The 23,453-nt window shown below is 42.1% G+C and overlaps 1 protein-coding gene and 1 pseudogene across 1 annotated transcript; one reads left to right on the top strand and one right to left on the bottom strand.

Annotated features, from left to right (window-relative positions):
• Window positions 1–922: 922 nt before the first annotated feature.
• LOC132360105 (transmembrane emp24 domain-containing protein 5-like) lies at window positions 923–1,617 on the bottom strand (annotated as a pseudogene).
• A 7,535-nt stretch (window positions 1,618–9,152) lies between these two features.
• On the top strand, window positions 9,153–15,798 carry LOC132359425 (beta-2-microglobulin). Its single transcript, XM_059913393.1, has 4 exons — window positions 9,153–9,264; window positions 12,393–12,668; window positions 13,240–13,267; window positions 14,633–15,798. Exons 1-3 carry the CDS (start codon window positions 9,198–9,200, stop codon window positions 13,251–13,253), a joined length of 357 nt encoding a protein of 118 aa, XP_059769376.1. The 5' UTR covers window positions 9,153–9,197; the 3' UTR covers window positions 13,254–13,267; window positions 14,633–15,798.
• The last annotated feature ends 7,655 nt before the right edge of the window (window positions 15,799–23,453 follow it).

Below are 23,453 nucleotides of genomic sequence, written 5' to 3'. Positions count from 1 at the left end.
ACCACCTCCCAGAGGCCCCCTCCTCCTAATACCATCACCTTGGGGGATAGGATTTCAACATATGAATTTGGGGGGGGACACAGATATTTAGTCCAAAGCCATGACCTTTGAGGAATATAGGCTAAGGATATAAAACTACTATTTTTTAACCGATATTTTATGTTGAATTACAATATTTGGTTATAAAAATCTCAAAAATGATATTGTTTCCCAAAACTATGCTTCTATTTACATTATAGGACAGGTGCATATGTAGACAGAGAAAAGTTGAGACTTTGTTTTCCAAATCTATATTCAATCTATAATCAGGTAATTCAATTTCTGTGATTAATCTGTAATTGTCACATTTATAAAGAAACTCCTGGTTAAGAGAAACTTTTAAAAAGAGACTGTTTGGTGCTGCATTTAGTCTCAATGTTTGTTTGTTTGTTTGTTTATTTATTAAAAATTTTACTTTCTTCATTTCAATGTTCATTCATTTTATTTTTTTTTAATATTTATTTATTTGGTTGCGCTCGGTCTTAATTGCAGCAGGTGGGCTCCTTAGTTGTGGCATGCAAACTCTTAGTTGCAGCATGCATGTGGGATCTAGTTCCCTGACTAGGGATCGAACCCAGGCCCCCTGCATTGGGAGCGTGAAGACTTATCCATTGTGTCACCAGGGAAGTCTCAAGGTTCATTCATTTAAATCACCTATAATATTTGGAAAATTTTTTCACCTTAGGAAAGTGCAGTTTAGGGTTTCATTGAATTATACCTAAGCTCTAAAATATTTCTGTTACACAAAATTGAATGAATTACAATTGAATAAATAAGATTACATAGACAAAAGTGAAGATTTTCCTTTCACATTTAAATTATATTTGTTTTACATGTAAGACTGTCTGAAAACAAGTTGGAAGAGACTATTAAGGACAGTGACAGTGACAGTTTATTGCATTTTTCAGCATCTTTTTTTTTTTCATGTTAAATAGGAGTACTAAGTTCAACTTTTCTGCTTACTTTCAAAAAGATGGATTAGCGTAAAACCTGAATGGCTGACACTACTACCATGACCATTAAATTGTTCATGGATCAGAACTCAACTCTATCAAAGTTGCTTCCTTGTAAATTTTGATCATGAGCTTTAAATGCTCTAAGCAGAATATGGATATGACTATATTTGCCTAACCCTGATTTGATGCTGAAGATGGTTCCAGGATGTCTTTTGGTTTCATATCCAATTCATCTGTGCCTATAATATATTTCCTCCTATGCTTGGTCCTGTTCCCCCATATTATCCAGGATTAATTCAGAGGAAGTCACCTTTCAGAAATGGTGCTGAATGTATAGTCACCAACCTTAGTGTCCACCATGTGTACTCTACCTGATTTTCTCTGTTCAAAAACTGAGGTTTTCATTCCTGGAGAGGCATGATGAAAATCAATATCTTTTCCTGCTTTATCTGAAACGTGGTAGTTGATTTCCACTGAGGTGAAAGTCACTGTACAGAAGAGCTGAGGCTAGCTCAGGAGCAGGCTGGCTCTTGTCACCCATCCTGCTGGAAGAGGTGGACTCATTCAAGTTGGCTGAGAACCTCCAGATAGCGGTGTCAATCGTCCTCAGAGCTGGGAGCATGGTCGGAGAACGGGAGAGATCCAGGTTGGGCTGCAATCACTTTCTGAACACTTGTGGGCCTCTGTGTCCTCAGTACCCTCTTCCTCCTAGTGTTTTATTTTGAAAATCTTCAGTCTGACAAAAAGTTGAGAGGATAATAAAATTAACTTCTGTGTATCCTTTACTTAGCAGTTGATAACATTTTGCTTAGCAATATTCTTTATTTTTTTATTTTTTAAAATTAATTAATTTATTTATTTTTGGCTGTATGGGTCTTCATTGCAGCCCGCAGGCTTTCTCTAGTTGCGCGGAGCAGGGGCTACTCTTTCTTGCGGTGTGCGGGCTTTTCATTGAGGTAGCTTCTCTTGTTGCAGAGCACGGGCTTCAGTAGTTGGGACATGCAGGTTCAGGAGTTGTGGCTCGTGGGCTCTAGAGCGCAGGCTCAGTAGTTGTGGCACACGGCCTTAGTTGCTCCGCGGCATGTGGGATCTTCCCGGACCAGGACGCGAACCCGTGTTCCTTGCATTGGCAGGCGGATTCTTAACCACTGCGCCACCAGGGAAGTCCCGCAATAGTCTTTAAATAAACTCCTTCTCTGCTACATCAGGCAGTGTCTGTCCCTAGTGATCAGGGACTTTGGCTGACAGACTATGAACAGGAAATTCACAGGAGAAAAACAAATAACAAGTAAACATATAAAACATCTTAAACATTTCCTCCTTGAGAAAATAATTTCCCCAGATGAGCCCAGTGCCCAGCACCTAGCAAGGTGACAGTAAAGGTTTGTAGAACCTGAATGATTGCTGTGAACACTGAGGCCTGATGGATAGGTTGGGGCCAGGCTAAGAAGAAAGAAGCCAAAGCTTTGCGGCACCTTTGTCCTGGGGACTAGAGGGCTCCTCTTCTTACTCTCCTTCCCTGTTCAGCACTGGCAACGGCAGGTAGAGCAGGAGTGGTTTGGCCCACTGGGTGCGTGCTGTCAGAGAAATAGTCCAGAAATGGCAGGGCCAGCTGGGCCCACATCACTGGGGATGACCCAGCTCAGTCGGGGCAGGGTAGGAGGGGGAGGACCAAGGCTCCTGACCAAGCCAGGCTACAGCAAAACTCCTCCCCCCTCAGCTGTTGAGCTGATGATAGCCCTCCCTCACACGAGAGTACCCAAAATGCGCTGTGTGGCCAGATCTGGTTAACCGACAGGTAAAGACATTGAAAAGGCAAATATTTACACTGAGCTAGGCTCCTGGCAACCAAGGCCCAAACCTGTATGATTCTGGAGCAGTACGAATGGGGTTTGTTTGTTTTTTTTCATGCTGCTGTTATACATTACCACAAACCTGATGGCTTAAAACAACACAATTTATCATCCTACAGTTCTGTAAGTCAGAAGTCCAACACAAGTCTCCTGGGCTTAACATTAAGGCAGGGCTGCTTTCCTTTCTGCAGACTATGGGACATTCCATGTCCTTACCTTTCCCACCTTCTAGAAGTTGCCTACATTCCTTGACTCATGGTCCCTTCTTCATCTGCAAAACCAGCATGCTGCATCTCTCTGATCATACTTCTGTAGTCACATCTCCCTCTGACCACAGTCAGGAAAGTTCTCTGCGGTTTTTTTTTTTTGCCACTCAGCGAGGCATGCAGGATCCTAGTTCCCCGACCATGGATCAAACTGGTGCCCCCTGCAGTGGAAGCTCAGAGTCCTAACCACTGGACCATCAGGGAATTCCCTATAGTTTTTTGATTGTTCCAGTTTTCTATCATATGCATATATAGGGAAGCCCCAAAGTTCTCTGCTGTTAAGTCCTATGTGGTTATACTGGGCTGACCCCAATCATTTCTGATAATCTCCCCATCTCAAGGTCCCTAACCTTAATCACACCTGCAAAGCCCTTTATGCCATGTAAGGTAACATATTCACAGGCTCCAGGAATTAGGCTATGAACATCTTCTTTTGGGGGGAGGGGGGGAGGCATTAGTCTCCCTACCACAAGGTATGGTAAGGAAAAATGTATAATATTGTTAATGATAAGTAGGCAGCTCTGTACATAACGACATGGATAGTATCGATGATATATTATGAAATGGAAATAAGCAAGTTCAGTAAGTATTTATAGAATGATCCAAATTTTGTGGAATCTCCCTTGCCCCCAATAAATGCTGAATGAATTCTCTCTGAGCCACACCCCACCGTTCATAGCCTGGCTTCGTCGGGGAGATGGTGGAGCCCACCTCACCCACTCAACCCTCAAGGCACTGGTTTCTTCACAGTCCTCTTTTAGGAGAAGAGTTTAGAAAGGTCCAAGACACCAGAGAGTAGAGAGAAAAGGATCTGATGCAGGTTCAACATAGCAGGGGACAGCCAGAAAAGACCACACACTGTAATTGGCCAGAGGCAAGTGTCAGCCAAGCAATGTGGAAAGTGAGAAGGCGAGGCTTACAGGAATTTGCCAAAAAGGAAAAAGGGCATTTGAAGGAGAGTCTTCATTTTTAATAGTGCTGAATAGAATCCAAGGCAGGATAGAAAGTCCAAGCAGGAATTCTGCAGTTTTAAGTAGGTTCTGAGATGCAGACCCAAGGACCTATGAGAGGAAAACACCCATGAAAGGAAGCTGTGCCAGTAACTTAGTCACTGGGCGTAGCATTCCCCAGGGACGGTGCCCAATCCTTGGCTCCTGGGATTGTCCTGTTGTCCCCACAGTGTCAGGGGGTCTTGGCTTCAGCATTTCCCTAACCCTCTCTCCATCCAAGCTGAGGACCGATGCTACCTCTAACCCCCTTCATGCTTTTAGTGGGCACTGAGTTCTTAACACATAATAATAGCAGTCTCTGTAGTTATAATTTTAAAATTCCTCACCTTCCAAACTATATACAATATATATCCACGAAGGGATAGGCACCAAAGCTTAACAATGTTTCCAGAGGAGAGGACAGTGAGACGGGAAGAGACACAGGAGGGCAACTTTCACTTTCACTCAGTAGACCTCTGACTGTATTTTTGCAACAGACATACATTCATGTATCAGAATTGTAATTAAAAATAAAAAGTGCTTGAAACACTGTGGTTACTACTGTTTATAGTTCTGTACTGCTTGATTTATTTTATACCAGGTCTGTATGATTTTCCCAATTAAATCACCCTGGCAATTGGAAGAGCGTGGTGGTTACACGCAAGCCTGTGAGGCAGAGATTCCTCACCAACGAGATACTTCACCTGTCTCAACTTTAGGCTTCCCACATACTCTCCCTCAATTAGTGAAAACAGTACTTGCCTTCCTGGGATCTTGTGAGGTTTTTCCCCTCCTTTGTATGGCGTCTGACTTTGTAACTATCAGGAAACAAAACAGCTCCCCTCTGTGTCCCATTTGCTTTGGGTCTGTTGCCTGTTATGTAACAGCACAAATCTGAGAATTCAGTCGGCATGAACACCTTAGGTGGCTGCTAATAAATTAATTATTGGGCTGATTTGAACTCTAGATTGGATTCTCCTGGTTGGCAGTCTGGCATCTTCTGATTTATCCTTACAGTATTTCCATTTGCCACAAAGCCTGCACTCAACTGACATTGGCTGTATTCAGTGGAATTTAACATAGAAGACTGAGGATTGCGAGCTCCAAAACAGATCTAACCAGGATTGACTTTTTTGTTAATTCTATTTTTCTAATTGATGTATAGTTGATTTACAGCACCGTGCCAATCTCTGCTGCACAGCAAAGTGACTCAGTTATACACATAGAGACATGCTTTCAGGATGGACTTCTGAGCAGGCAACCACCTTCAGACTCATTAAATTAAACCATTTAACGATAGTTCTCTCTGGGTTGGAGGGTCACTGTGGTTTTAATTTTCCTCTTTATAGTTTTTCTTATTTTTAATTTATTTTTAGTTTTTAAAAAAATTTATTTTGGTCACGCTGCACAGCTTGTGGGATCTTAGTTCCCCAACCAGGGATCAAACCACGGGGCCCCTGTAGTGGAAGCTTGGAGTCCTAACCACTGGACCATCAGGGAATTCCCTATAGTTTTTTGATTGTTCCAGTTTTCTATCATATGCATATATTATTTTTGTGGGCAGACAAAAACAAATGTGAGTTAAATAACAACTACCATACATTGTCTTACTTGTTCCTTCTTCTCTGCACCTTCTCATATGCTTTTAATCCTTGCCCTGATCCAAGCCACCCAGTGAACCGTTTCCCGTGAACCCCTTCTCAGAAGTGGTTGTCAGGTGGACGTTATAAGCCCTTTCGAATCACATGGACCAGCATTGGAATCATAGCTCAGAGCTAACGTGGACAAGCATCTTAATTCTCTGAAACTGTCTCTTTATCTGTAAAAGAAAGTAAGACCTACCTTCTGGATTGTTGAGTAGTTTGGCGCAGCGGCTTCACAAACTTTAATGTGTATACGAATCACCTGGGATGTTGTTAAAATGCAGGCTAGGATGGGCCCAAGTGTCTCCATTTCTAAGAGCTCCTAGGTGTTGCTGATGTTGTGATGCATGTACCACACTTTGATTAGTGACATAACATTTGAAAGAGCCCAGGCACAAATGTCCTACAGGTGCTTGTTCTTCTCCTTCCAGGGGGCCTGGATTTTCTGGCCGTTTGATGAGTTCACCTCAGAAAAGTGCTGACTGAGATCCACTGAGGTGCAACCCAACTCATTTGAGCTTTCACCTATTCCTATTTTCTCCCCACTTCAATATCCTTCTTTTTCTTTCTGTACAAGGACTTCATTCTTCCTTGGCCTAACAAAGATACAGGTACCTGTGCTTTTAGGTTTTTTTGTTTTTTTGATTTGTTTTTGGCCGCACCACGCGGCCTGTAGAACTTCCCTGCCCAGGGATTGAACGCATGCCCACTGCACTGGAAGCGTGGAGTCTTATTAGGTTATTTCTTTTTAAAAGGAGCTTTACTGAGGTATAATTGACGTATGATAAATTACACTTAAAGTATACACTTTAATAAGTTCTACTACATGTACACACTTGAGAAACTATCATCATACTCAAGATAATGGATCAAGCGTCCTTAGCCTCCTGATGCTCCCTCCACCCTCTGGAAACCAACCATCTGCTTCTGTTACATAGATTAGTCTGCTTTTTCTAGAGTTTTAAATAAAAAGAATCATACAGCACGTACTCTTTATTGTCTTGCTTTTTTCCTTCAGCCTCATTATTTCATCCATTAATCTGTGTACCAATAGTTCATGCCTTGTTTATTGCTGATAGTATTCCATTGTATGCCTGTTGATGGAAGTTTGGATTGTTTCCAATTTCTGGCTGTTACCAATAAAGCTGCTTTGAACAGTTTTGTACAAGTCCTCATCATGAAAATACACTTTCATTTTCTCTTGGGTAAATACCTAGAGTGAGTGGTTGGGTCATATGGCCAGCATATGTTTAACTTTCTTAAAAACTGTGAAACTGTTTTCCAAAGTAGTTGTACCATTTTCCATTCCCAGCAAGAGTGTATGAAATTCCAGTTCTTCCACATTCAGAAAATATTTACTATTATGAATAACATTTATTGTAAAAAAATTTTTTAGAAAAGTCATTAGGCCAAAAAAATAAAAAATTCCATCTTTCATTCCACTAATGGAAGATAACACTGTTAAAAGTCCATGTTTGTACATTTCCAGAAGTCTGCCCTCCTAGGCAGTGGTCTCCTTTTTAAAAAAAAAAAAAACTGAAAACATATAATTTTCTCTGTCTTCACTGTTTTTTTTAAAAAGTGTTTTTAAAACTGGTTTTCCAAGTGAATAGATCAGATTCTATCTTTTAAGAATTTTTAGTACTCCAGTATTTGTCTGTGATGTGGTAAACAAGGAATACAGAGGTGACCACTAGCCCCGTCTCTTCCTATACTCCCAAGGCACTAGAAAAGAATTCAACACTGACATTCCAGGCGTTAAGACCCTTAAATGAGTTAACAACAAACAAACAAACAAAAGGGAGGGGCAGGAGTGCCTTTACTCATCACTTTATGACTAACAATTATTCTTTCATTTCGACAGAGTTATAGAGAGCTGGTAGAAAAAATAGGTAACTAGCATCAATAATCATAGTACACTTCTTAATCATTACTGAACACTCCCTCTGTGCTCCCTGGGGCTCTCTCTGTGCATTATCTCCTTTCATTAGGTCTGCGGAGAGTATCCTACTTTTTTTAGTTTAGACACAACCACCACAGTAGGGATAGTTGCAATGTCTAAAAACATGTAAAAGAAATCCAGATGACATTTGTTGTGCTCTTTGGGGAAGCACCACCCAACTCCCTTCAAACTGCAAACTAGGGTGATTTCCAAGATCTCTGCCCCTCCCCGCCCCCATGGTTCACTCCCTCTTCTGAGTGTTCCACTCAGAATAGATCCCTGGACTCAGCCACCAGGTGATGTCAGCATCTTTTTATGGTATCTCTAGAGTGGAGGTTTCCTTAAGGAGTCTAACACTGACACGGTCTTAGAGTCAGTAGGCCTAACTTCTTTGGCTGGGCCCACAGCAGATGCAAGCGAAATTCTCACTAAAATTGTCCAGTCCTCTTATCTTCCAAGTGTCTGAAGCACGAATGACAAATGAATCAGGCCCGTCTGAAACCTAACACTTAGCCTTTGTTTTCCTATCCATTAAAATGTAACGGGGTAATTCCTACATCCTAATGTTTACTCACGTATTCCCTCGCATGTTCGTTCGTTCCTTCATTCGTAGGTTCATCCATCCATCCTTCCATCCATCCATCCATTCACTCATTCAGTCAGTTTACCAAGTATTTACTCCATGCCAAGCACCATTCTAGTGTGGTAATTCGCAGGGAATGATGTTCCTCAAGGGGTCGGTAAAGTCTAACGCTCTAAGCACTTACTGCTTTTACCTTTTACTATCAGGGGTCATTTCCCCACAAATCAACAAAACAAAGAAAATTACCTAAACTACAGCGGCAAGATACAGGCCACACTTTCTCCGCACAGGATTTTCCCTGAAAGGACTCAGGAAGCAAGAAGGTCCTCCTTCACTCTGGACGGTTCTCTGAGCTGTCCTCATGAGGCCTCGAGGTTTCTGAACGACTTTTCTTGCCCAAAGAATCCAGAAGCCCTACAGCGTACTTCCGGGCTGTAATTGTGAACCCAAGTTCTGATTCTGCCCAGTACCATTCAATCTCTGTCCTTACGCTTATTAATTTTTCTGGGCTTCAGTTTTCCCGATCGAAAACCAGGTTCTAGGCTCCTGACTCGCTGGGGCATGCTTGGGGAGCAAGTGACTGAGCGTTTCTGGTGCTGTTCCGAAAAGCGAAGCTTCCTCCAGACTCAAGTTCTCGGGTGGGTGGCCCGCGCCCCAAGCTTGGGCGCGCACCCCTGATAAGAGGGCGCCGATGTACAGACAGCGAATCCACCCGGTTGAACCCTGCCTTCCTAAGCATCACGAGACTTACCAGAAAATGAAACTGAAAACCGGGAAGTCCCTCTTTCTAACCTGCCCGGGCCTCGCTCGCTAGGAGACCGGTGACGTCCCGGCGGGCAGGGTTCTGATTGGCGGCCTGGGCGTGGACTATAAGTGCGGGCGCGGGACCGGGCCCTCACTTCGCTACCCGGGCTGCTCCTGTAGCGATGGCTCCCTTCGTGACCTTGGTCCTGCTCGGGCTGCTCTCGCTGTCTGGCCTGGACGCCGTCCCGCGTGAGTGTCCCCTCCTCCCTTTCCCTCTTCCACCAGCCCGTCCTGTCCCGCTCGCAGCCACTGGGCACTAACTCCGTACCCCCAGGTCCCGCTCCCAAATTTTCCTTCCCGACTCGGTGGAGTAGCACGCGGCTTTCTCTCAGGCTGTGGAGGCAGTGGGGGGGTGGGGAGTGGGGAGGGGGTGCGAGCCCAGGACGCCTGCTTCCCCGGGATGGGGGAGGGGACCTCTCGCACGCCCGCACCGGGTGGGTCGGGACAGAGCGACCGAGGTGGGGGAGGGGTTCTCTTCCGCTGGTTCGCGGGGCCTTTGGCTCCCCCCGCGCAGCGGGAGCGGAGGGCGGGCTGGCAGGTCCCAAAGGGCTGGGTTGGGGGCTGCGAATGGGTGGAGACCACGCGTGGGCTTTGGGGGAGTCGCCGCCAGGGTGTATCAGTCCGCTGGGAGCCCGAGGGCCTCGAGCTTCCTCCAGGCGCCCGCCAGGTTCAGCTGACGCTCTGCACTTTTCCCAAATACGCGACGACCAAACCACGGCGAGGAAGTTGCACGCGACTTTTGTGGAATGTCCTGAGGTGTTTACATACCGTTTCACGTCGTTCATTCTCTTGTTCTCGCTACCTGTCACTCTTAGTAATAATCATAGAGCTACCCGTTGGCGGCTCACTGACCTGCGCTATGCGCTGTCATTTAATTGTGAAATGCGCCTGCGATGTAAACAGGATGCCTTTATCATCAGCTTGTCACAGATGAGGAAAGAGAGGCTCGAAGAGCTGAAGTGACTTAATCACGCAGGGGATTAATGGCAGACAGTAGAGCCTGACCAGAGCATTTGGCGGGTCGTGAGCCCTTTGCCTGTAATCCGTGCGTTTTTCACAACCTTCTGGGGTGAGATTCTCGGGAGCAAGCTGGGCGGACATGGGCCCCTGTTGCCTTTCTTCACAGAGGGCCCCTCCTTTGGCTCCTTGCCTGGTTCTTTCCAAGATGAGCTGAGTCTCTACTTTCAGTTTTGAGTAAGCGAAGGTTTATCATTCAGAAAGGTTGTAAAACTAGGGATAAGAGTAATCAATATGCTTACCCAAGCTGTCTGTCAGCGACACCATGGATACTGAGTACCTTCTAAATACCCTGCAATATACCGGACCCTCAGATTTTTCTCTCTCACAAAAGGCTCTGTGAAGCGGGTGTTTTTGTTTGTTTGTTTGTGTGTTTGTTTGTTTGTTGTTGTTCATGAGAAAAAGGAAGTTTAAAATTTATTTACAAAAGCAGCATAATGTCTGTATTATCACTATTATTGATATTTGTGGTGGCATATAGCTTTAGAAAAATAGCAAGCCAACATTAAAAACTATCTGAATTTGAAAATTTCCTAAGTAGTACATGCCTGGAAGATATACAAGGCCATTTCCGGAACGTATACAAGAAACATGTAATTGTGATTCCCTCTGGGGGATCTATTTTCTGCTCTTTCCCCTGTGTGGGTTTTATTTCACTCTGGGTGTAGATAATTTTTCGATTAAACTACAGAAACTCAAATAACTCTCCCCAAAACCCTGAGCCAGTAAGTGGTTGAGGGCAGATTCAAACCCAGGCCTGTCTGATACACCTCCTCCTCTTAGAAGCCACTATTGTGATATTCTTCCAAAAAAAAAAAAAAAAACCCACAAACTGCCTAGCTCCCTCAGAGAGAGAATTCCAAGTGGGATGAAACTGTGCTCTCACTACTGTAGCACCTACTATGTTCTAATTATTAGAAGCTCAAATGCAAAGAGGTTTCTGAATTATCTTCACTTTGAACTATGAAAATATATCGAGGCTTCATGGTATTTCCAGTCTAGCCGTTGGTGGGCCTAGGGACCTTTTCTTTGATGATGGGACATTTTTAGACAGATACATCTGTTCAGAGTGGCCTGGTACTCCACCTTCTCTCTACCACTGGACATGGAGGATGAGCTGACCTTTATAACCATGTACTCTGAGTATATTTGTATTTAAGTGGTTATATATATATATTTATATCAGTCTGTATATTCAGGAGCAGTAACACTTCACTTTGGAAGAAAAATATAGAAATAGAGTTTATAATATTTTCTTTACACATCCCCATGAAGGGTCTAGACATGCATCCCATTTTGGAAGCCACTGTTCTGTAGCATTATGCAATATTCCCAACCTGGCAGATTATGGCAATCACTTGAGCATGCTAATTAAAAATACAAATTCCACTGTCACATGCATTACTCCACCTGGTCCTAATGGAGAGTATGTTCTCTCCCATTTGCCATAGTCCTCACCCTTCCCTGTTGTTCTTACCCAGCCCAACTACTTCATTTAAGGTATTTGCCAGCTCCTGTAGGTGTTTCAGTTTTTGTTTCTTTGTTTTCTAGCTCATGAAATCAGATACAGATTCAGATAGAGATTTGTCATATAAACTCTGGACATGATGAAGAGGTTGTGTTTTGTAGAAATATACTTTCGGTTGACTCTGTTAGGAACCTGAGCAAGGAGGTAAAATAATTACACCTGCCACTTACAGAGCAATTGCTGTGTGCCAGGCACTGTACTAGGCACATATTGAGAAGTCTGATTGGTCTGGATCTAGGCAGGAGGCAAAAAAAAAAAAAAAAAAGGAGTAAACATAGGGGGAAAAAATTGACTGGGTTGAAACAGCGTACAATAACGGGAATTTTTGATGTGGCTAATCTGGAGGGAGTGTGAAGTGAGAAACGAAGCTTGATAAGTAGATTAGGGCCAAATCATGTATACTCTTGAATGATAAGGAATTCTGTGGGTGCTGAAGAGCCATGAAAAGTTCTTGAGATTCTCCACAGAGAGATTATTAAAGATACAGCACAATCTCCATTGACAGAAGAAGATGTTAAGAGAAATCTGCTAGAAAAAGCCCTGAAGGCATGTGTAGGGGAATTATGTGGGAAAGATACTAAGTCATGGTTTATCCCAGAAAATGGAGGCTGCCTTTTGGAAAAATGGAAGCTCATTTGGCATGAGGGGAAATGGAATTGGGAGAAATGGAGGATCAAATATAAACACCTGGGGCCTGATCTAGCTTTAGACCAAGGTAGCCCCAAGTGAAATACTCTGCAATTTCATCTGTCTTTTCCCTGCTGCTCCTCAGGTCCTCCGAAGGTTCAGGTTTACTCACGACACCCCGCAGAGAATGGAAAACCAAATTACCTGAACTGCTATGTGTCTGGGTTCCATCCACCCCAGATTGAGATTGATTTGCTGAAGAATGGGGAGAAGATGGAAGTGGAGCAGTCAGACCTGTCTTTCAGCAAGGACTGGTCTTTCTACCTTCTGGTCCACACTGCGTTCACTCCCAACGCAGTGGATCAGTATAGCTGCCGCGTGAAACATGTTACTCTCAGCGAGCCCAAGATAGTTAAGTGGGGTAAGTTCCCTTCCTTAGCTGCTGACAGTTGTATCTGAACATAGCCACAGCATAAAGCTGCCTTGATATAAAAACATCTGCATACTGGGATTATCAGGGAATGTTATTAAAGCTCTGATTAGTGGCACCTTCTGAGAGATCTCTGCACAGCGTGGTCACTGAGACAGTGGTTTCCCTGTAGTGAGAGCAGGGGGCAGTAGCAGCGCTTCCACAAGTGCACAGGCATTCCCAGTGGTTCTTCCCTGCTGGCTCCCTTGGGCCTTCCTGACAGCCTCAGGGATACTCAGGACCAAGGAGAGTCTCAGGAAGGCACCGGCCTTGTCTGTAAGCCCTGCTGTGGTTGTGCCCTCCAATCCTAGACTCCTGCAGTTCTCTGGCTGGCTTGGGGTCTAAGGCTAGTAGGCAAGGTGGGCACCTCCTGGGTTTTTCTTAACAAGACACTCACGGTGAGGGACAGTGGGCTCTTCTGCCGGCTTTATTTATAACAGTTTTAGACATTTGTTAGTACATAGTATTTCAAAAGTGAAACTTAACTGTTTTTCTTTTTCTTTCTCCATTTTCTTTTCTGTAGATCGAGACCACTAACCAGCATCATGGAGGTGGGTTTCTAATCTTAAGAAAATCTTTCTTTTATAAATTTATTTATTTATTTTTGGCTGTGTAGGGTGTTTGTTGCTGCACACGGGCTTTCTCTAGTTGCGGCGAGCGGGGGCTACTCTTCGTTGTGGTGGGCTGGCTTCTTACTGTGGTGGCTTCTCTTGTTGCGGAGCACGGGCCTAAGCGTGCGGGCTTCAGTAGTTGTGGCATGTGGGCTCAGTAGTTGTGGCTCGCGGGCTCTAGAGCGCAGGCTTAGTAGTTGTGGTGCATGGGTTTAGTTGCTGCGTGGCATGTGGGATCTTCCCGGACCAAGGCTCGAACCCATGTCCCCTGCATTGGCAGGTGGATTCTTAACCACTGCGCCACCAGGGAAGCCCCAGAAAATCTTTTTTTAATGTCACTATCCTGGAGACTGTTATAGACAGCTCTAATATGATAACCCTCACCGTCTGGAGGACATTAATCAGGGTAGCAATTTAGCAGGCAGAGAAGAACCCCATGGGGTCACATTCCCTTCTCCTGTGGGGTGGCATGAGGAAGGCATGTGGCCCTGGGTGGGGCTCTGCCAGCATCACTGACCCTCTAAAGGGAGGACAGAAGAGCTGCAGGTGTGCTGTGACAGGACCGAGGCAGCGGTTACCCACAGCACCCGCAACGGTTTCCTCTTTCTTCTGCCATTTCTGCCTTGGGCATCTCTGGGCCTTCAAAAGTGAACCGTCCCTTCCTTTGCATGGCAGTTACTTTGTTATTTAGCCAGAAGGGAAGAGTGACATGGTTCTGCAGACGCATCATTCCTAAGTGTGTGGGCACTGTGGTTGCCTTTAGAAGCTCCCAGTCCAATAGAGGAAAGAAATGGAAACAGATTGTTGTAACCTAATGTAAAGCTACTATAACAGACGTATCTTGCAAGTATCTGTAGCAGCATGAAACAGGGAGCAATTGGACTTCTCTGCATCTTCAGTTGGAGGCCAGAAGCAGATAATCCAGCTTTTCTGGGAAATTTTACTCCACAGGGTATCTTGGCACTGAAAACATATTCAAATTTCCTGTTACACTGTAGGACAGGGAAGGTAATTTTCGAGAGCATGAGAGTTTGGGTGACCTGCCCAGAGTCACACAGTTACTAAATGGTAGAGCCAGAATCTGAACTATAGTACCAGCATTCTTTCCTCTAAGGTCGTGGGGAAACCAGTGGGATAAACTAGTAGGATATGCTCTTTTAATGGATCTAGAAAATCACCTGCACCTACTACTTTTACCAACAGTGAGTTATTTATACAGCACAAGTTACATAAGTTTGGTGGTGCTATCTGTAATCCAAATAAAATAAATGTATTTACTAATATTCCATTTTTTCTTTTTTTCAGGTTTGAAGATGCCTCATTTGGATTGGACTAATTCCAAATTCTGTTGTCTTGCTTTTTATTTTTTATTTTATTTTTTTAAAATTTATTGAAGTATAGTTGATTTATAATATTGTGTTAACTTCTGCTGTATAGCAAAGTGATTCAGTTATTGTTGTCTTGCTTTTTAATGCTGATATGCTTTTTGCTTTACGCATATAAATCAGAAGTTGTATTGATGTTACCGCAAATATCATCTTCCTTATAATTCTACCTAGGGCGCCACGTCTCCATGTTTGACCTGTCTTGGCAGGTAACTGGCGCTATGTCTCCATGTTTGACCTGTCTTGGCAGGTAGCTGTTGTGGGGGCTCTGGCAGCCTAGAGGTGGGGAAGACGGAATTTCAGGTTTAACATCAACATCTTGGTCAAATCTGAACTCTTCAGTCTCTTCTGCATACAAAACTGGATAATAAGATAGTATGCATGTTTAGAGTAAGCCTCCAATTTGTAATTTTTCTTAGAATTTTGGAAAAATTTTGAAAGATAATTTTCAGAATTATGGAAATTTGTTATAGTGGATAAAACATTTTGCCATATAAAATTCATATTTACCTCTTAACATCTGTTAGAGACTTGGTTGTACCCATTTTGTTTGTTTCACTAATTAAAACAATGGTAAAACATTGTGTTCAGCTTCTCAAAGGAACAACAGCTGACTTCTCAATGTCAGTGGGATCCAGAACATAGCAGAAAGTAATCATGAATGTAGTAAAACAACTGCCTACCTAGAATTCCATACACAACAAAAATATCTTTTAAAAAATGACAGCAAAGTAAACATCGTTAGATAAAGAGTAAGATTTCAGTACCCTTTAGATCCTCACTAAAGGAGATTCTAAATGATACACTTCAGGCAGAGAGAAGGCCTAAAATGTGAGAAGAAAGGAAGAGCAAAGGAAATGTATCAGTTTTGTGTAAAAAGAAATCAACCTAAATAAGCACATAAACTGAATATTTAATATCTAACTAGTAGAGGGCACAGGAGCTTATGGAGTGCTAGTAATGTTTTATTTCTTGACAAGGATGGTGGTTACAAGAGATTTTGCTTTGTAATTTTTTGTTAAATGTACATATATTCTGCACATTTTAAAGGAATGTTATATTTCACATTAAAAATCATAAAATTGATTAATGTGCTTTATTACAGTAACAGATTAAAGGAGATGATTTATATGCTTATTTCAAAGATTCAGAATAAGTGTTCAATTAAATTTCAACACTCAGTGAGTTTATGATAAAAAACTCATAGCTGGAGGAAAAACAGGCTAATTTACTTAGACTTATAAGGGTTTTCTTAACACACATAAACAGACACATACACACATTGAGAGATACCGGTATTTTACAGGTAAAATCAGAGATAAGATAAGGAGGCCCAATGCTACTTCTGAGTGTTATTATACTAGAGGTCCCAGCAGCAAATTAAGACAAGGAAAAAAAGTAAAATGAATAAGGATTTGAAGAGAAGAAACAAAATTATATTATTTTGATGTTATATATAGATTAACTGTATAGAAATGTCAATAAGGTATAAAAGATGAATTATTAGGATTAATAAGAGAATTTAACAAATTTGCTGGACACAAAAATCAACATAAAAGTTAAATGCATTTATACTGGTAACAAAATGTAAATTAAAAAATATTTAATTTATAATAGCAATATACATAGTACTTAAGTATATATAAATATATATGCTATATATGTTCAAATAACAGTATTTAAATTTAAATACACACACATTTAAATATATACAGTGTTGGGGCTTCCCTGGTGGCGCAGTGGTTGAGAATCTGCCTGCTAATGCAGGGGACATGGGTTCGAGCCCTGGTCTGGGAAGATCCCACATGCCACAGAGTGGCTGGGCCCGTGAGCCACAATTACTGAGCCTGCGCGTCTGGAGCCTGTGCCCCGCAACGGGAGGGGCCGCGATAGTGAAAGGCCCGCGCACCGCGATGAAGAGCGGTCCCCGCACCGCGATGAAGAGTGGCCCCCGCTTGCCGCAACTGGAGAAAGCCCTCGCACGAACCGAAGACCCAACACAGCCAAAATAAATAAATAAATAAATAAATAAATAAATAAAGTAGCTATTAAAAAAAAAAAAAAACGGTGTTACATTTAAAAAAAAAATCACCGTCTATAAAAAATAAAAAAAAAATAAATAAATATATACAGTGTTTAAATATAAATGCATATACCAATATAAAGCTAACAAAAGATGTTAATGGAAGCTCTTAATGGAAAAATTGTAGGAATTGTTTTATTGGAGGAAATTAATGAAAACTTAAAAAAATGGGGAGAGAGAGTATGTTTATGTATAGGAAGATTAAATATCCTAAAGATACCACTTCTTCCCAACTTGATATATAGATTTAATGTAATTATTAACAAAATTTTAATAGTTTTTCATGAAACTTGACAAACTGATCCTAAAATACGGAAGAGGGTTAATGGAGGAAGAAAGACAAAGACACACTTGAAGAATAATAAAGTGAGAGATTTATAATTAAAACAGGATGGTATTGGCCCAGGGATGGACAAAGACCAATGGAATAGAAAAGAGCCCAGAAACAAACTCATGCATCTATGGAAACTTGACATACAAGACATTTCAGATCAATGGTAAAAGGAAGGACTTCTGAAAAAAAAAACGGTGCTGAGACAAATGGTTATCAATATGTGGAGGGAAAATAGGTCCCTACCTCACACTATGCACAAATGTTAAGTTCCATCAGAAAAGGACTTAGATGCAAGATTCAAAAATTTTAAACATAGGAAAAAAATATAAAACCATTTTTCTGACCTCAACATGGAAGTCACAAATTACATGCATATAGCAAAAGACTGATTAATCTCATTAAAATTTAGAACTACATTAAAATTAGAGACCCCATGAAAAAAGTAAAAAGTCAAGCCACAGATCTGAATATATTCACCACACCTACAACAAAGATTGGTATCTAGAATATATCAAACACTACAAACCACTAAGAAAAAGGCAACACCCCAAGAGAAAAATAGGCAAAAGACTTGAATAGTCATTTTACAAAAAACTCCACACCATATATATATGGTGTTTAACATTAATGCAAATTAAAACCCATCATACCATCAGATAGGCAAAAGTTTTAAAAATCTGGATATGCTAAGTGTTGGCAAAGACATACCCCAATGAGGACTTATTACATTGCTGTTGAGAGCATAAACTGATAAAACAACTTTGGAAAACTAGAGTATTATGTAGTAAAATTAAAGATGCACATGCCCTATGACCCAGCAATTCTACTACCAACATAGAGAAACTCTTGCACATGGGCTGCAATAGATGTATAAAATGTGTATGCATATGGCTGATTCGCTTTGTTGTACAACAGAAACTAACACAGTATTGTGAAGTAATTATACTCCAATAAAGATCTATTAAAAAAAAAGTTTACTGCAACACTGTTTCTAACAGCAAACAATGGAAACAATCTAAAGTTGGATAAAGATACATTCAGACAATGGAATGCTATGCAGGGGTGAAACTGAATGAATTGTTGTTATAAAAATTAACATGGATGAATCACAATAAATGTTGAGTGAAGAAAAACCCAGCAAGTCCCCCACAAAATATATACAGTGATTCCATTTTATATAAAACTCAACAGTAGCCAAAACTAAATAGCACTATTTGGGTATATATTTATATGGAGTAAGTAAGATAAAGAAAAACAGGGAATGGTAGAAAATTTCAGAATGGTAGTTAACTCTGAGGCTGGCAAGGTAAGGGAATAGAATGGGGATGGGCACACACATTCAACAGGAGGGGCACACATTTAAAGATATTGGAGATACCTGAGTTCTTGCCTGGATGGTGGGAACAAGAGTATGTGTTTTGTTATTATTGTTGTTATCAATTAAATCATACATATTCACTCATTTGTATGTAGGGGGAGACTAAGGCTAGAACAATGCTGTAATACCACAAAATAATAATTTAACTCACACACGCCTGCACACTGTAGAAGTGCAGAGGCTCTGCAGTCACACTGCCTGGGTTCAAATCCTGGCACTACCACTTACTGCCCAAGTACATCTGAATTAGAATTCCTAATCTCTCTGTGTTCCCTCATCTGTAAAATGGAAATAATAACAGTACTTACCTATAAAATTGATAAGATTAACTAGATAACACCTGATTGTTAACATTAATATTTAAGAAAAAACAACTATAAGGAAATAATCCTAATAGTAAACAAGATCACTTTGAGTAATAGATTTATAAGTGACAAATTTCCTTTTTTCCTCTATTACTCAAATGTTCTACAGCGATATTCTGTAGTATATAAAGGTAAGTTTTTCAACAAATGGTGCTGGAAAAATGGAATATCCACATGCAAAAGAATGACGTTGGGTCTGTTAGTCATACCATACACAAAAAATCATCAAAATCCATCAAAGACATAAATGTGAGAGCTAAAACTATAAAACTCTTGTAAAAAAATCTTCATGATCTCAGATTAGGCAATGGTTTCTTAGACGTGACACCAAAAGCACAAGTGACCCGAAAAAGGTAAAAACTGACTTTTAAAAACTTTTGAGTTTCATAGGACACCATCGAGAAGGTGAAAAGACAACCCATAGAAGAGAGAAAATATTTACAAATCATATACCTCAGAAAGGTCTAGAATATATAAAGAACTCTTAGAACTCAACAATAAAAACAAATAACTCAATTACAAAGTGAACAAAGGATTTAAGTAGACATTTCTCCAAAGTCATATATAAATGGCCAATAAGCACTTGAAAACATGTTCAACACATTAGTCATTAGGAAAATACAAGTCAGGGCTTCCCTGATGGCCCAGTGGTTAAGAATCCGCCTGCCAACGCAGGGGCCACAGGTTCGATCCCTGGTCCAGGAAGATCCCACATGCCGTGGAGCAATGAAGCCCGTGCGCCACAACTACTGAAGCCCACGCGCCCTAGAGCCCACGAGCCACAACTACTGAGACCATGCACTGCAATACTGAAGCCCGCCTGCCTAGAGCCCATGCTCCGCAACAAAAGAAGCCACCACTATGAGAAGCTTGCACATTGCAACGCTGCAACTAGATAAAAGCCCACGCGCAGCAACAAGACCCAATGCAGCCAAGAAATAAATAAAATTTAAACAAACAAGAAAACAAAATACATCCTCTTTAAAAAAAAAAAAAAAAATATTCCCAGCCCCTCCCCTGCTCCCCTGTTAAAGGGCCAGCATCCCCAACCACTGCATCCTGGTAGAAATGTCAGAACACAAACTCATGAGAAAGAAAACCCTTGAAAGGGCAAGAGAATTAAAGTGCATTTTTAACCATCCATGGTTGTGAGTACAGTTTGTTGGGATCACTACTGGGGAGCAGATATTTAAAAAGAGGATCCCTGTTTTCCACACCCTTAATAGGAACTGTGTGAAGTTATGGTCTCTCAATCCTTAAGCTTTGCTCCATTAAATTGGATAGGAAATCCCTGGGTGGATCTTGAGGTGATTACTGAGCAGCCAAGTTCTCAGTGCTTCAGGGCAGGGTGCTTGTGGACCCCTAAGGTCCACCTGGTGATGCTTGCCCTTCACTGGGTCCCGTGAGCTTGAGTTGGCTACCCACTCATGGGTACTACGCTCAGAATGTAGAAGCCAGATGTTCAAGTTAAAAACACTTTTGCATGAGTTACACAGATAATCCCATATCTTCTTGGCTGCTGTAAATGGAAAACTGGTTCAGAAGCTCAGGAGTAAAAAGAAAAAGAAACAACAACAAAAACAAGCACCTTGGGCTTACCTGGTGGCACAGTGGTTGAGAATCTGCCTGCCAATGAAGGGGACACGGGTTCGAGCCCTGGTCTGGGAAGATCCCACATGCCGCGGAGCAACTGGGCCTGTGAGCCACAGCTACTGAGCCTGCACGTCTGGAGCTTGTGCTCCACAACAAGAGAGGCCGCAATAGTGAGAGGCCCACGCACCGCGATGAAGCGTGGCCCCCGCTCGCCGCAACTAGAGAAAGCCCTCGCACAGAAACGAAGACCCAACACAGCCAAAAATAAATAAATAAATAAATTTATTTAAAAAAACAAGCACCTCGGGACTGCTGGTGGCAAAACCTGAGACCCATCTGCGCCTCATCTAGCCCCTCAGCGATTCTGGGTTCTGTGCCCACATCCTGTGTTCAGCTGAAACACACAGGCTTTACAGAACTTCTGAATAAAACTAAAAGTGAAGCTAATTCTCTACACTAAAAATGCAAGTTAGAGCTCTTTTGTCATGGTTATAAGACTATTAATAATCTCTACTGTGACAGTTTATTGCATTTCAGCCCCCTTTATAAAATGTTAAATAGATTGGAGTAAGTTCTACTTTTCTGCTTACTTTCAAATAGATGGATTAGCATAAAACCCGAATGGCTGACACCACTACCATGACCATTAAATAGTTCATGGTCCAAAGGGCAGTTTCATAGTGTGCAGGATGAGTTATAATAGAAAAAAACTGGAAACATCCCCAATACAGGATTGGATAAAAATATGGAATATTCATATAATGAAATGCTACGAAAGTATGAAAAAACTATGTACATCTTTTATTATAGAAAGAGATATATTTTCATGACACATCATTAAATAAAAAAGCTGTTGCAAAGAAATATGAGCAGAATGATTACATCTTTCCAAACATATATACCCATGCTTATATCTGTATATGAATAGACAAAGTCTGGGAACAAACATCAATTCATTAGCAGTGGATATTTTTGGATGGAGGGTTAACAGGTGATTTAAATTTTTATCTTTATTCTTACCTATATTGTGTGAACTTTTCATAATGGATATGAATTTTATAATTGGAAAAAAATTAAGCTAAGTGGAAAAGTTTTTTAAAATATCAAACAAAAAATGCTCAAAAGAAAACCACAAGGAAAAAACAAAAACAAAACCCCAGCTCCACTGGCACCAGCATCATGGTCTAAAGGTTAAGTCCACATTATTTTTCTTGGCTCCAAAGTCGATCACAGGCTCTTTGACCCCTCCATGTGGAATAGGCTGCTTCCCTGGAATCATAATCTATTAAAGGTATATAAACCAGAGTCCATGAATTCTTTGAGGAAAGAGTTTTCCCCAGACCAGCCCAGTGCCCAGCACCTAGCAAGGTGACAGTAAAGGTTTGTAGAACCTGAATGATTGCTGTGAACACTGAGGCCTGATGGATAGGTTGGGGCCAGGCTAAGAAGAAAGAAGCCAAAGCTTTGCGGCACCTTTGTCCTGGGGACTAGAGGGCTCCTCTTCTTACTCTCCTTCCCTGTTCAGCACTGGCAACGGCAGGTAGAGCAGGAGTGGTTTGGCCCACTGGGTGCGTGCTGTCAGAGAAATAGTCCAGAAATGGCAGGGCCAGCTGGGCCCACATCACTGGGGATGACCCAGCTCAGTTGGGGCAGTGGTAGGAGGGGGAGGACCAAGGGCTTCTGACCAAGCCAGGCTACAGCAAAACTCCTCCCCCCTCAGCTGTTGAGCTGATGATAGCCCTCCCTCACACGAGAGTACCCAAAATGCGCTGTGTGGCCAGATCTGGTTAACCGACAGGTAAAGACAACATTGAAAAGGCAAATATTTACACTGCGCTAGGCTCCTGGCAACCAAGGCCCAAAACTGTATGATTCTGGAGCAGTACGAATGGGGTTTGTTTCTTTTTTTTCATGCTGCTGTTATACATTACCACAAACCTGATGGCTTAAAACAACACACTTTATCATCCTACAGTTCTGTAAGTCAGAGGTCCAACACAAGTCTCCTGGGCTTAACATTAAGGCAGGGCTGCTTTCCTTTCTGCAGACTATGGGACATTCCATGTCCTTACCTTTCCCACCTTCTAGAAGTTGCCTACATTCCTTGACTCATGGTCCCTTCTTCATCTGCAAAACCAGCATGCTGCATCTCTCTGATCATACTTCTGTAGTCACATCTCCCTCTGACCACAGTCAGGAAAGTTCTCTGCGGTTTTTTTTTTTTTGCCACTCAGCGAGGCATGAAGGATCCTAGTTCCCCAACCATGGATCAGACTGGTGCCCCCTGCAGTGGAAGCTCAGAGTCCTAACCCCACTGGACCATCAGGGAAGTCACAAAGTTCTCTGCTGTTAAGTCCTATGTGGTTACACTGGGCTGACCCCAATCATCTCTGATAATCTCCCCATCTCAAGGTCCCTAACCTTAACCACACCTGCAAAGCCCTTTATGCCATGTAAGGTAACATATTCACAGGCTCCAGGAATTAGGCTATGAACATCTTCTTTTGGGGGGAGGGGGGGAGGCATTAGTCTCCCTACCACAAGGTATGGTAAGGAAAAATGTATAATATTGTTAATGATAAGTAGGCAGCTCTGTACATAACGACATGGATAGTATCGATGATATATTATGAAATGGAAATAAGCAAGTTCAGTAAGTATTTATAGAATGATCCAAATTTTGTGGAATCTCCCTTGCCCCCAATAAATGCTGAATGAATTCTCTCTGAGCCACACCCCACCGTTCATAGCCTGGCTTCGTCGGGGAGATGGTGGAGCCCACCTCACCCACTCAACCCTCAAGGCACTGGTTTCTTCACAGTCCTCTTTTAGGAGAAGAGTTTAGAAAGGTCCAAGACACCAGAGAGTAGAGAGAAAAGGATCTGATGCAGGTTCAACATAGCAGGGGACAGCCAGAAAAGACCACACACTGTAATTGGCCAGAGGCAAGTGTCAGCCAAGCAATGTGGAAAGTGAGAAGGCGAGGCT

The sequence above is a fragment of the Balaenoptera ricei genome, chromosome 2 (assembly GCF_028023285.1).
Source record: "Balaenoptera ricei isolate mBalRic1 chromosome 2, mBalRic1.hap2, whole genome shotgun sequence".
Lineage (NCBI taxonomy): Eukaryota > Metazoa > Chordata > Mammalia > Artiodactyla > Balaenopteridae > Balaenoptera > Balaenoptera ricei.
This window is presented reverse-complemented; position numbering and strand designations above follow the sequence as displayed.

Coding starts and splice junctions, on each gene's coding strand:
- LOC132359425 (XM_059913393.1), top strand. CDS start 9,198: ATGGCTCCCTTCGTGACCTTGGTCCTGCTCGGGCTGCTCTCGCTGTCT. Junction 9,265..12,392: donor TGGCCTGGACGCCGTCCCGC/GTGAGTGTCCCC, acceptor GCTGCTCCTCAG/GTCCTCCGAAGGTTCAGGTT.